This window comes from Cibotium barometz, chromosome 20 (assembly GCF_041138505.1).
Source record: "Cibotium barometz isolate CiBa-2024 chromosome 20, ASM4113850v1, whole genome shotgun sequence".
Classification (NCBI taxonomy): domain Eukaryota; kingdom Viridiplantae; phylum Streptophyta; class Polypodiopsida; order Cyatheales; family Cibotiaceae; genus Cibotium; species Cibotium barometz.
The window spans coordinates 15,320,472-15,334,915 of record NC_141065.1 but is presented as its reverse complement, the minus strand read 5'-3'; the positions used below and the strand labels follow the sequence as shown (position 1 = coordinate 15,334,915).

Genomic DNA, 14,444 nt, shown 5'->3' with positions numbered 1-14,444 from the left:
GGTCTGCTGCCTCAAAGATCTGGCGTAGGGAATGTGGCTCTCTGAATAAAATGGGATATCTCTCTCTGATGGCTGTATATGCTCTGCATCTGCATACATAATGCTCCTCACTCTCCACCTCCTCTTTGCACAATCTGCATACCCTCTCCTCTCGGGGGATCCGTGCTGCTCTGCCAGTCTCAATCTCCAATTGGTGTGATGAAACTCTGAGCTGACCAATAGCCACTCGGGAGCCGTGTGGTAAAAAGCCCTCCATGTATCTAGGCCTCTCTATAAATCCATCATCAGTGATACTCATGAAGTGATCTCTGTAGTATAGCATCTTCGGTGGAAGAGGCTGTGTAGGCGATATCCATGTCTCTCGTGTATAGAGCTGCCATAGATCCTGTCTCAATACTCTGTTCCTCTCACTATGAGAGAGATGGATATGTGGTGCATCCCTGTCATACTGGAATGGTGGTAGATGATCCATGTCTAGGCCATGCTGTGAGAACCAATGTGTGACCTGTGCATACCATGATCCTCTGTCTCCTGCCTCAGCCAACTGTCTAGATGCCTGAAAAGCTCTGTATGATAATCTGTCCTGTGGCATCTCTCTGAATCTGTCTAGCAGGCATATAGTCTGAAATATGGCCTCTACCATCATAGGAGGCGCAGCAAACTCTGCTCGGATAATGTCATGAGGTACTGACGGTTTGCTGCGTATCATGCGTGCCATCATGAGGGCCTGTGGTCTCTCTATCTGTGTCCACCAATGGGTAGCAAGGCCTGGCGCCCATACTGCTGCTCCATACATCAATGCCGGTGTGACTAATGTGTCGAATAGCCACCCCTTCGTCCGGGGCTCCTGAAAATGCGCCTGGTGGCACTGTCTCTCTAGCATAGCCAATGCTGCATATCCCCGTGTCAATCTAGCTCTGGCTGCTGAACCCATGGTAAAGCGTGTGGCTGCTGCAGAGAAGGTAACCCCTAGGTACACGTATGATGTCACCACCTCCACCTGGCATCCTGTGAGAGTGAATGTCAGCTGACTCCTGCCCTGTCTCGATGTATGAAAGACCATAACCTTGGTTTTCCCAAGGTTCACAGTAAGACCCCTCTGTGTGCAGAAATCATGGAGTGCATGTAGATGCTGCTGTAGACCACCAGGGGACTCAGACACTAATACAATATCATCAGCATAGAGCATAATATGTACTGAGGTACCTGCTAAATCAACTCCATCTCCGCCTCCCCGTGTAATGAAGTCAGCCACCTCATCAATGTATAACCCAAATCTACTGCATATATGAGATGCTCACCCTGCAGGCCCATATGGTCGGCGGCCCGTCCATGCTGTAGGCGGCGGATAGCTTCCTGTACCATCGAGTGGGTAAAGAAGCTAGCTGTGGTAGGTCGAGGCTCCTATGGCTGAGGTATAGGTGGCTGCTGTGGGGCATGGTATAGACCCTCTGCATATGTGTGCCATGTCCGTGGGTCTGCAATAGGTGTCGGGGTCCGGGGCTCTCTGAAGTGCCGCCATGAGACAGGGCTATCTCTACTCATGAAGAAATGAAAGATCTCTAGCTCTTGTATCTCTGCGAAGGCCCGCCTTTTGCGGCGAGTAAGTCTCCTCATCTCTCTCCTCGACTCCTGCTCTGTGATGGCTCCCAAGGCTCTCTGTATGGGGAGTCGTGAGTATAGGGCTCTGCACTCGTCATCATACCATCTGTTCTGGGGCATAGTCCCAGGTCTCGCAGGCTCTCCTGAGTGTACATGATGTGGGAAGCTCTGTAATGCAGCCGTGTGTAGGAGTGATGCGAGCTGGGCTGTAATGGTATCCATAGATGCCAGGGGATCCATGAGTAGGAGCCCATCCTCTACTCTGCCAGTGTATATGTCTGCCATGTCATGTGTGAAGTAGATGGTAGTGTGTGGCGTCGGTATGTGGGGGGCTGGTGATACTGGTGATCCGGCTAGTGAAAATGCCAAGTATGTATGATCTGCCCCAATAGGACGAGGTGGAATGGAGAATGAGGTGACAAGCTGTGATGCCTCCAAAGACCCCATAATGTAGTCTACCACCGTGCCTCCGGTCCGTGTATGACCCCCATGTGGGAAGCATGTCAGCCCTCCTGATCCCGGCCACTGTAGCATCCCGTTATAAATAACGAGACGATGCCTGGCTCCCAACTCTAGTAAGTGGTCCCCATAATGTCCTCTGTCTGGTCCAGTGTCCTCTGATGCCCGACTAGTCCCTATCTCCTCTGGATCCACAGGGTGGAGGATCTCCATGTCATCATAGTCATACACCTCACACTGTCTGCTCTGTGTGTGGGCATTGAAAGAGAGAGAGAGGCGTGTATCTCCAAAAGTAGAGTTGCCCCTTTCCCCAAAAATATCCTAGTGGCCCCTTTCTAAAGTTTATCAAACTTCCTACGGGTCACTTATGCCTAGGGGCCACCCAAGGTTAAAACATTAAAAATATTGAAGTCCTTGGTCCCCCTTCACACTTGAGGATGTCCACACATAATACCATTTGTCTAGGCACCCAAATAAGAATCATTAAATATTTATCTTGCTCACCAACCACCATGCCCACACTTGTGCTGTTCCACTTTCACAGGGTCATGACAGACCCCCCTCTTGAAAAATGGCAAGCGTCCTCGATTGCAATCTGGTGATACAGCAAAATATCCAAAGTGAAATGTACAGTATGGCAAGATCAGCGTCCCAATCTCTCTAAGCCATGCATATGTAACAACATTCACTGCAAACCAATGGTGTAGTACTAGTCCAAGTTGTATACCAGTGTGAACCATACACAACCACAACATCCAATGTGACTAGTACACATATATCATAGAAGTCTCATAAACAGATGTACTGTCAGCCATCAGTACCTTCGGGTGAAACAAAAAGCTGCACCAAGCGACCTCTAGATGTCATCTGAGCCTGTCTGTATCAAGGGAGTGGAGGTGCTACCCCCCTCTTGAGCTTCAGGCAATGCTCCAGACCCATGCTCTGCTGAACCTGAATGAGCCGTAACAAGAGTCGGCTCCAACTCAAAGGCATCGAGATAAAGCTGCAAAACCTGAGGTGAATCTGTCAAGTCACCTTCCTCCATCCACTTCGCATCCATCGGTGAATAGTTCTTGAACTTCACAAGATAGCGACAGGAAACTTTACCTCGTACCTTTCTTTCCTTATGTGCCAGTATCTGCTCTGGAATAAGAACCTCATCAAGTTCCTCAACTTCCGGCTGAGCCTCATCTGATACATCCTCAGGCACATCCCCATGGAAAGGTCTAAGTAGATTCACATGAAATGCATTGTGAATCCTCCAGTGATCTGGTAGCTTCAAGCGATAGGCCACCTCACCAATCTTTTCTAATACCTGAAAAGGTCCATAATAGCGCATGCTCAACTTAGGGAATAAGCGCTCTTTACCCTTCATCTTCTTGAGCCTAGCTTTTTCAAATCGCAAAAGAACCCAATCACCCAATGCAAACTCTAATGCACGTATGTGACGGTCTGCTGCTTTCTTTTGCTTTTGCTGAGTTTTCTGGAGTGCCAACTTAACTCTTCGATAAGCTTCATCCATATTCTCCACATACTGATCAGCCTCAAAGATCTTATCCTTTGTGTGCAAAATGGGTGGTACCTTCTTCCCTCCTTCCACAATCTCAAAAGGTGCCTTGCCCGTCGAGGTATGGACAGTGTTGTTATAAGCAAACTCCACCAAAGGAAGATACTTTTCCCATTGTTGCTTGTGCTCTGACACACAACATGTAAGAAGATCTAACACTGTAGAATTAGCCTCTTCCGATTGACCATCTGTTTGTGGATGAAATGAAGATGAAAACTTGAGAGTTGTATCCATGTTGTCAAACAACCCTCTCCAGAATAAACTCGTCATCCGTGGATCACGGTCACTAATGATAGACGAAGGCAAGCCATGATATTTGAAGATGTTCGCCATGAACAACTTCACCATATGATCAACTTTGATCGTCTTACGCACGGGAATGAAATGAGCCTGCTTACTGAACCTACATATGATAGTCCAAATGCCATCATTCCCCGTTTGTATACGTGGAAGATCAAATATAAAATCCATGGCAATGCTCTCCCATGGTCTATCTGGAATAGGTAAAGGCTGAAGTGAGGGAAGGGCAACTCCAACAGCCATCATGAGCAGTTTTCCACATCATAGTGAGGTCACGTTGCAGCAATTATAGTCCGAAATGGCTGAATTGAAGTCTATTTTGGCCATCCTAGAAATTCAGCATACTCTTGAGTCTCTGAAGAAGAGGCATAGAGAACCAACACTTCATGCCTCTCAAGAAGCCTCTTCAAGATCCCATACCCGCTCTCACTCTCATGCCCATAACCGTTCTCGTTCACCTAGCCACAGTTCTTCTCCTTGTAAAAGCCATTCTCGCCATCACAAAAGCCATGCTAAACCCAAAGCCCGTTCTCCTTCTCCCCCTGAAAAGCCCTCAAAGATATTGAAGACTTTCAAGGGTGGGGATAAAGATGTTAAGTTTGAATCTTATAATGGTAAATGGGATATTACTAAAGCTCTTTCTTTTATTAGACAGTTTGAGGTTGCATTTGTGAATGGCAATTTTACTGAGAAGTCTAAACTTCGTCATGTGGGCATGTATTTGAAGGATACAGCTAGCAAATGGTGGCTGGCCAAGATTCTTGAGAACAAGGATCCAAAGTCCTGGGAAGACTTTAAAATTCAGTTTTATGAGCAGTTTCTTCCACCTGACTTTGAGAAAAATGTAAAGAAAGAGTGGAATTGGTTGTCACAAAAAGAGCATGAAAGTGTGTGTGCATATGTAGATAAGTTTTGGGCTGTTTCGCTTAAAGTAACCCCCTTTATGAAGATTGCTAATGATGAGAAGATGCAGAAGTTTGAAAGTGGTCTCCAACCTATTATTAGGATGAGCCTAAAACTCTATCCTAATAGTACTTTACAACACATGATGGAGTCTGCAATTATTGCCAAAAGTTTGCATTCAAAGGGCACCCCCAGAAAGCAAGAGTTTAGCTCATACAAAGCTAAACAGATTCACACTAAGGATGAGATTTTTGCTGCTGATGAATATGTTAGAGATCTGGATACCGCATATGCACAAGTTCGGGCAGCCATACAACGCTCTCAAGCAAAGCACAAGAAAGCTGCTGATCAGCATTGGCGTCATATGGACATCAAAGAGCAAGATCGGGTTCTTCTCAAGTTTGAAAAGGCGCGTCTCCGCAAGAGGCCAAGACAAGAAGGCAAGGCTCTCAAACTTGCCAACAGGTATTATGGTCCATTTCAAGTTATTCAAAAGATTAATGATGTGCCTTTTAGGTTGGATTTTCCCAATCATTGGAAGATACATAACGCTTTCCACATCAGCCTGTTGAAACCATATATTGGAACTCCACCTTCTCAACTAGTTACAGAAGATCCACTAGAAGTGGATGATTTAGAGGAGGTACATCCACTAGAAGTGGATGATTTAGAGGAGGTACTACAACCCGAACAAATTGTCTTCCATCAAGAGTGTAAGCTTAAGGGAGGCAAGGTCATACGCAAGTATTTGGTTAAATTCAAAAACTATTCCCCTATGGGTTCAAGGTGGATGCAAGAACAAGATCTTAAAGAATATCCCGATCTCCTCAACAACTACTTGGAAGCTTTTCAGTCGAGAACAACTCTTTAGAAGCCGGCAGGAATGTAACTATTCCCTAATTTCTCGGGATTCATATTGTAAATTCTCTATTATCCATGGACATGGGTATTGGACACATGTAGCCATGGACATGGGTATTGGACACATGTAGCCATGGAATGTTTATGGTGAAGCTTCCCATGTATGTGTATGCTAGCTGTATCTACGAGATCCTGGTTGCATAGAAGCATGTTAAGCATTTGATGGATCTTGGAGAACCAAATGAAATACATAATGCCATGGATATTTGATGGATCTTGGAGAGCCAAATACCATAGCCCTTGTAAATATCAAGTATATATAAATAGATGGGGTTTCTTCCAAAATATGTGTTTAAATACATACATTTGTGTGCATGGCTTGATGTTGCATAACCTGTCTTCAATTAACTTGTATTGATGGATTTGTATAGGAATAATTGACATTTTGAAGGCAGCCCACTCTTATGCGGGTTTTCTATCTCTATGCATGCATACATGACAATCTAGCTAAGTATTGTTGATAAACTTCTTCTCTGTGATGAGAAACCTCCATGCATGCAACATGCATAGTCATAAACCCTCATGCATGTGACATGCATAGTCATCCATAGTTAGAAACCCCCATACATGCGACATGCATAGTGAGAAACTCCCATACATGCGACATGCATAGTTAGAAATCCTCATGCATGCGACATGCATGGCCAGAAACCCCCATGCATGCAACATGCAAGCTTTTTCAACTACATGCATGCATCATGCAATGCTTTATCTTTTCATGCCCTAAAAGTGTGCCATACAAGCTTACTTTACCTAAAAGTAAATCATGCAAGCTCACCTTTCTCCAAGAAAGTCATGCAAGCTAGTTAACTTAAAAGAAAAAGATAAAAAGTAAACTTTTCCTCCTCTTTTAGCTACACGAGTTGCTACTTTGCCAATAGCCATTCTTTGATCCAAAAGTCTTGCACAAACCTCTCCCTACCACATCTTTTCATGAGCAATAACCTCCACTCCTCCTCTTCATCTAGGCACCTCCTTCTAGGCTGAATAGAACTCTATAAATTCAGATTTCCAGCCTCATTCAAGAGTACTTCTTGGCTTTTGTTTATTGCTCTATCTAATACACTTATTCTAGAGTATTTTTCCAGCCATACCTGAGTGTTTTTTTTATTTTCCCAAAACACTTAGAAGCTGACTGAATTCTGATTTTCAAAATTGAAAGTCTCCATTCAAGCTAGGACTATTCCCAAGATTGAAGCTCTGGAAGAATCATCTTGGATCCAGTTGCTACAAGTTCTATGTGGGAGAACCCTTGGGAAGTGCTGGGCATTCTCCTAAGGTTGATTTTCAGCGATTAGGTGTGGTTGATTTTATTGAAGCTAAGCTACATTTGAAGAAACCGAGATTGTTGGGCAATCTTGGTGAAGGGCGCTGGGCACGTATTGCTAACTTGTAGCTGGGCTACTTGTAGGCAAGGATAGCGTTTGTAAGTTGTTTTCATATTCAATCATTTTGGAAGAAACGGTGGTGTATGGTTGGGCCAATCCCGTTTTATGTACTTGTAAAATTCTTACTCCCTTAAGGCACTACATATCCTTCAAGGGGAGGGGGAGGGGGAGGGGGACCAGCCCATCTTCTGGTCCCTAGTGTAGTATCATTTCTTTTCAGTACTTCCACATTTTATAATCAATTGTTATGGCTATGTATGTGGGATAATGTCTCCACAACTTCAGAGCATACACTACTGAGAGTAACTCCAAGTCATGGACGGCATAATTCCTCTTATGTGTTCTAAGTTTTCTAGATTCATAGGCCACTGCATGACCTTCCTGTATTACAACACCGCCTAAGGCAAATCCACTGGCATCAGTAACTACCTCAAAGGGTTTGGTAAAGTCTGGCAATTTAAGAACAGGGTTGGTTACTAAGGCTGTCTTCAGCTTGTCAAAGGCACTCTGACACATTGCAGTCCACTGAAAAAGTGTACTTTTCTTGAGAAGGTAAGTCAAAGGGGAGGTGATCAAAGGATGATAAATCTTGTGATTTCAGTATTAAATTCTGTATAACCACGCCCCCGTTTGTGACAATAATAATACTTCCACCATGTACAATGCTTTTATAGTGATGAAGCCTCATCCCGTTTGCATTGGGTGGAGTATCTTCAATGTTTGATGTCATGGAGGTACCACAAAAGGTCATATCACCAGATTTGTCTTCACTTTGGGAGGATATGCCAAAAAGTGTGTTTTTATATTGCATAGATTTGTTGGAGATTGTACCGACAACAACTGGAGTTTTTGCTTTGATGTATCAGCGGATGTATTACTTGGAGTATGTCCCTTAGGCAGACGGTGGTCTAAACATATAGGTGCCTTCTTTTGGCACCGAGCACACCGTCACAGCTCAGGACAACTGCAATGCAAGTGGGGGAGAATGTGACACCGCACCTATGGTGTGTGTGCAATAGGCTTTTGACACACACAGGTGCCACGTGGAAGTTGGATACTGCCATGTGGCACTGCCACTAGACCTGGTCGCATGCAGTCCTCTCAGCAGGCCGACACTAGTAGGAACAGGCAGAGTGGCACATTGATGCATATATATGTGTATGTATACATACATACATATATATATATATATATATATATATATATATACATATATATGTATATGTGCATAATAAATTCGTCAAAATCATATGCAATTCTTAGCGCTAGAATCTCTACAGAGCATTTCTCTAAAGCGTGGGCTGACCAAGGAGATCTTCAGCAGTGTTGGGCTGCGAGTTGTCATCTACAATCTCAGCCATCATTTGTACTTGAATTTCAGTACGCTTTCTTCTTCTACATAATACATAACAGTAGTTTTAGGACTCTTGTGTGTGCTCTGTGTGTTTTATTCCACTGCTTTATCAAACTCTCAAACTCTATTACAACCGCATGAGTGTTCCTATATGCGAAGAGGGGTTTTTTTGTGACCAATTTCATCTGTTTGCTTGCTGATCCTGGTTTTGCAGAGTGCCCATATTATGGCAATGGCAGTCCAGAAGTTATATCCTGATGCACAAGTTACCATAGGTCCTTGGATCGAGAAAGGGTTTTACTATGATTTCAATATGGAGGAGCCACTCACAGATAAAGATCTCAAAAAAATAAAAAAGGAGATGGTAATTTTCAGCTCTCTCTCTCTCTCTCTCTGTCTCACACACACACACACACACACACACACACACACACACACACTCGTGTGCGCACATGTACGCATGCACGCACATGCACAATAAAACTCATGCACTTATTTGGTTGAACTGATACAGAAGCTATTTGCAGGACCGTATCATCAGCCGCAATTTCCCCCTTAAAAGGGAGGAAGTGTCTAGGGAGGAAGCCGAGCGGCGTATAAAGGAGATCAATGAACCTTATAAACTGGAGATACTTAAAAGTATCAAGACAGAGCCAATAACAATCTATCACATTGGTTAGTTAGAACTGAACTCAATGTGGGCTAGCTTTTCATGGTTGAATAAATGACCTAGTTTTTTGAGTATTGTTTCTATGTAGGATTTTTTTTTTGGGGATTTGTTTGCTGTAAAGTGTCATACATTTCTGGACCTGGAAAAACTCATCATTTTGAATCCAAATAAATGACTTCAGGGTGATAGTGGTCTAACCTGAAGGGCAACTATCTGGTTCAAAGTAGTGTTTAGTGAAACCTCTCAAACATGGTGCCAGGGAAGTGCTGCTGGATGGTAGGGTAAACATGCTGCTCTGTGCAGAGTAATTTTTTCTGTGACTTGAGAAACTAGACATTTTATGAGAACTCTTCTGTAGGTGATGTTGGAGTAGTGCCTGTGAGGGTTTGTATGTAAGGCCCCTCATGATTAAGCTTGCCAAGCTGGGGGTTAACGGTCACTAAAGGTGCCTTGGGACTTCGGGATGCATAATAGTTCCCTGGGTTTGAAAACCCTTCATTGAAGTGCGGATTAATCTTCAAACTTAGCCAATGGGGGTGTGTAGGAGATCACTCTTTGCACGTATTCAATGGAGGCTTTGGAGAACCATTAGTAGGAAACGATGTACCCCATTTTGGTTCACAGTCGTGGTACATCAAGCAAGGGTTAAGTAGCTTGTCTTGTATACTAATAATGAAGGGAAGAAGCACTGTCAAGAAGAGATGTAGCAAATAAAAATTACTAGCACCACTATCAAAGTACCAGACATGTTGATTTGTCATTGACATGTATACGTCATGGACGGAAGGATCATAACTATAGTGCACAATGAATGCCCAATCATCCTGCGCATAGTTTGTTGACTCCTTAGCACTTGGTGCTGATGTATCAACCACCACAGCCATACATGACTCTTTCTTCTTCTCCTTCTCCAGCCTTTTTCTACATTCATTGATGCAATGGCCAGGCTTCTGATAGTAGTTACATTTGCCTTTCTTCTTACGCTTAAAATTTTTGGGTGTAAAATCAGGTGAAGAGTGGTGGGATCTCTGTGCTGGGCCTCATGTGGAATCTACTGGCAAACTGAACAAGAAAGCAGTTGATTTAGAATCAGTTGCGGGTGCTTATTGGAGAGGGGATGAGAAAAACAAGATGCTACAGAGGATCTATGGCACTGCTTGGGAGACGGAAGAGCAGCTAAAGGCCTATCAAGTGCAGAAGGAGGAGGCTAAAAGACGCGATCATCGTCGCCTTGGCCAAGAGCTTGATCTCTTCTCGATACAGGTATCATGATAATGTGGTATTTTTGTATTTTTAACTTTGTAAAGCATTAGAAATACATGTCTAAGACCAATATACCATCCAGGAAGATGCTGGTGGAGGGCTGGTTTTTTGGCATCCAAAAGGTGCCATTGTACGGCTTCTCATTGAGGATCTTTGGAAGCGAGTCCATGTGCAACAGGGTTACAATCTCCTCTTCACACCACATGTTGCTAAGGCAGACTTATGGAAGACAAGTGGACATCTGGATTTCTACAAAGAAAACATGTTTGACCAGATGCAAATAGAGGATGATCTCTATCAACTGAGACCTATGAATTGTCCCTATCATATTCAAATCTATAAAAGCGGACTACGTTCATACAGGGATTTGCCATTCAGAGTTGCTGAACTTGGTACGGTTTATCGATATGAGAAGTCAGGCACTTTGCATGGACTTTTCCGTGTAAGAGGTTTTACACAGGTCAGTTTGAGAATATAATATCCAAATTGTGGTTATGGATAGTTAAGACTGGTTACTTGTAAAGGGGCACACCAGTGGGGGAGATCCACCTTGACTGCCCAAGGCGTGGACGGGTATTCTTGCCTGTTCAAGCTCATGCTCATCCCATTGGCAGGTGTTTTATGTTTATCCAGCCTAAAAGGCTGGCCTAATATAAAGGAGTATGCCGGTTGGGGGGATCTATGATGACTGCCCACTTGCCCGCTTAAGCACCCACATGCACTATGGGAGGTGATTTACGTGTACTAAGGAGTGTTATTCTATTGGGACTTAGGGTGAGGCAGGCTGATATCACCATTGATAGCACATTTTGGCATTTTTGCGTCTGTATGCTTGTAACAGGATGATGCCCACGTCTTCTGTCTTCCCAGCCAAATCAAAGATGAGATTATAGGAGTTCTTGATCTTACAGAGGATCTTCTTTCTGAATTTGGCTTCAAGAAGTATGAGGTAAACCTGTCAACAAAACCTGAGAAGGCGGTTGGCAGCGATGAAATATGGGAGAAGGCAACATTGGCCTTGAAGGAGGCCCTTGATGATAAGGGGTGGAACTATGTGTATGACAAAGGAGGCGGTGCATTTTATGGCCCCAAGATTGATTTAAAGATTGAAGATGCAATTGGTCGGAAGTGGCAATGTTCAACCATCCAGGTGAGTGAGCACAGCATGAATTCTACAGTTCATATGGCATATGTCTTTAACATGCAGCCAATTGAGCCCATGGAGAGAGATTTTTTTAATGGGTTGTTTCATGCAGGTGGATTTTAACCTTCCCGAGAGGTTCGAGTTGCTGTATGTTGACTCAGTAACAGAGAGAAAACGGCCTATTATGATTCACAGAGCTATACTTGGTTCGCTAGAACGGTTTTTTGGAATTCTGATAGAGAACTACGCAGGCGACTTTCCAATGTGGTTGGCCCCAGTCCAAGCTCGAATACTTCCTGTCACAGATACCGAGGTACTTGGGTACTTAACCTGTTCTATCTAGTTCATTCAAAAAGGAAATGTCAGAAAGTTGCTACAAACACATAGGCACACGCACACACACACTAACACACATACCCATTTTTTCTAACAAAAGAACTCAAATTTTAACTAACACAAGCGCACACATACGCATGGTAGGGCATAACTCGACACAGTGCGTTTCCTAGTATGTTTTTTCACTTTGTATCACCAAGGTCTCCACCGTGCCTCTCTTTGAAGCCCTTCTTGGTTCAAATCATTCTGTTTCTGTAATGTAATGAAAATTAACAGGTCCCTATTGTATCATTCATGCAATGGCAGCTTAGGTCCTTGATCATCAGTAACCTTTTATGAAACGTTTAAGAAACAAATTTTTCCCTGGGTCATGGTTTTATCAACACAGATTATGTATGTTAAAGGACATCTTAATATACTACATATGCCCTTATGGTCTATTTTTAACATTTACACCAAATCAAATCTGTTCTACTTAAGCTGCAGCCGTATCTAGCAAATCTAGCAATCAAAAGACTAGTGTGCTTGAGGTATTGTGACCGGTTCGAGTCACACTTCAGCCTACATCTGGTAAAAGTAAATCTCTTTCTTTGAATTTAAAACATTTGCTAAATAAAATCTTGCTATTATCAGTACCTTATTGATTGAACCTGAGTTAACATGTACAATTTCACAACTTTGGGAAACTATATTATATGCAATTCCTCGATTGGGTCTCTCACACTCCACACTCAAGGCATATGGATACATGCACATGTGCGTTTGTGTGTGCATGAACGCACATGTGCGTGCGCGTGTGTGTGTGCACGTGCGTGCACGCCCGGGCACGCACATCCTTGCAGACTAGGCATTTCTGGAAGCCATCTTCTCCATTGGCATGCATAGCAGCATTCAAGTGTCATCAAGCATTGACAGAAGGGAGCCTCTTGGGCTATAGGCAGTTCCCTTGGATTCTTGTGTATCCGTTCTCAAGGGGTCTCTATCACTTCCAGTGTCCCCATGTATAGGCCTAGATTTTTGTCTTCAAAATAAGAAGCCTAGATTGCTATTTGGCTAGGTCATGGTGCCCAACGTTGTGTGCTGAAGGATTAGGCTAGTTTTGTGAGTTGTAAAGGACAAAGTTAAGGCTGCTTTTGTATGTCATGAGGATGCATTTGAAAGTACTGCCATATCTCAGGCCTATGATGTTTTAGTGTACATTTCCAGCTGGTGACAAGTCAAACTTTGTGGTGACATGTCAATGCTGATACTAGGTTGATTGTGTAATGAAGCAATAACTTTAGATTAGGTCTAGGACCTTGGTCATGGGCTCAAGTATAAAAAGGGGCTCATGGACCATTATTGTATCTTTTTGATACCTTTTGACATCTTTTGATATTGGTCATCTCGACTCTTGGAGCCTCATGGCTTTCATACATTGACTTGTGGAAGGCTATTTCCATCCTCTTGGTGGGAGGTTAACTCACTTAGGCATCACGGCCATTGTATGAGATTCTCTCTTAATCTTGTATTAATCCATGGTGATTGTCCCTAATCTTAACTTTATGATCACTCCATTTCAATTGGTGTTAGAGCCCTTGGCTTCGATCGTTGTTTAGGAAGTGATTAGATGATTAATCATTTTTGGATTATTATTAATCCAATTTTTAAAATGCATTTTCTTGATCATGATTAGTGATAATCATTTTGGAATTACTGTTAATTCAATTTTTCAAAATTCATTTTCTTGATCATGGTTAGTGTTAATCATTTTTCGAATTAGTTTTTACATAGTTTTCAGATTTGCTAATTTCTTGATTTTAGAAGATTAGCAATGAAATTTGTGTTAATTGTAACTAGAAGGGGGCCCGACATAATAGACTAACACTTCAAATACTAGACAGAGCATGAAAATATAACAGAAGAAACATAAACTATATAAAAACACCGCACTGAGCCGGAACATTGGTCAAGACTGGTGAAACACTTGTTAAGATTGGTGAAGGACTCTCACATAGTCTCTTCATTGAGCTACAACAGCTCTCAAACAGTGGTTTGCAGGCTTGGAGCACCATTGGAGTGCAAAAGGGCAAAGCATCATAGCCTTGTGGGGCTCAGCAAGCAAGCAAGAGGTGCTGAATAGTAGTTAAGGACAGAAGCTGTCGTTGGAGCCTGCCATTTCTTGAGGGGCAAGAGCCAACCAAGACGGTGAGGAGGGCTGGAGCCAGCTGTTAGGGGCCACAACCGGCCACGGTGAAGAGGAGCGTAGGTCTCCGCAAGCTTTCAGACTTGAGACAACAGATTCGCAGCCGTTTTTTCTCATTCACTCAGCCCATCATCACAAAGAGGAACACGTCTCATTCATTGAAGTGGAGGCTGAACTGGGCAGCGCTTCATCACCTTTAAAAGTCAGCAAATGCCTAGCTTCGTGTTGTCTCTCTCTCCATTTCAATTCAGCACTTCATCACCTTAAGGCTCAGCAAACGCCTAGCCTCTGTATCACAGGTAGCAGCACTCAGGCTTAGTGTGCAGGAGCCTTGCTACAGCTGGCCATGGCT

The 14,444-nt window shown here is 43.4% G+C and overlaps 1 protein-coding gene across 1 annotated transcript in view; it reads left to right on the top strand.

The window, feature by feature from the left end:
• LOC147627571 (threonine--tRNA ligase, chloroplastic/mitochondrial 2-like) overlaps positions 1 to 14,444 on the top strand; it is a 50,906-nt gene that overhangs the window by 20,680 nt on the left and 15,782 nt on the right. Inside the window, exons 3-8 of the mRNA XM_086814482.1 lie at positions 8,709 to 8,858; positions 9,022 to 9,169; positions 10,174 to 10,427; positions 10,510 to 10,887; positions 11,269 to 11,577; positions 11,684 to 11,884. Of these exons, the coding sequence (XP_086670608.1) occupies positions 8,709 to 8,858; positions 9,022 to 9,169; positions 10,174 to 10,427; positions 10,510 to 10,887; positions 11,269 to 11,577; positions 11,684 to 11,884 (1,440 nt within the window). The remainder of the gene's footprint in view (positions 1 to 8,708; positions 8,859 to 9,021; positions 9,170 to 10,173; positions 10,428 to 10,509; positions 10,888 to 11,268; positions 11,578 to 11,683; positions 11,885 to 14,444) is intronic.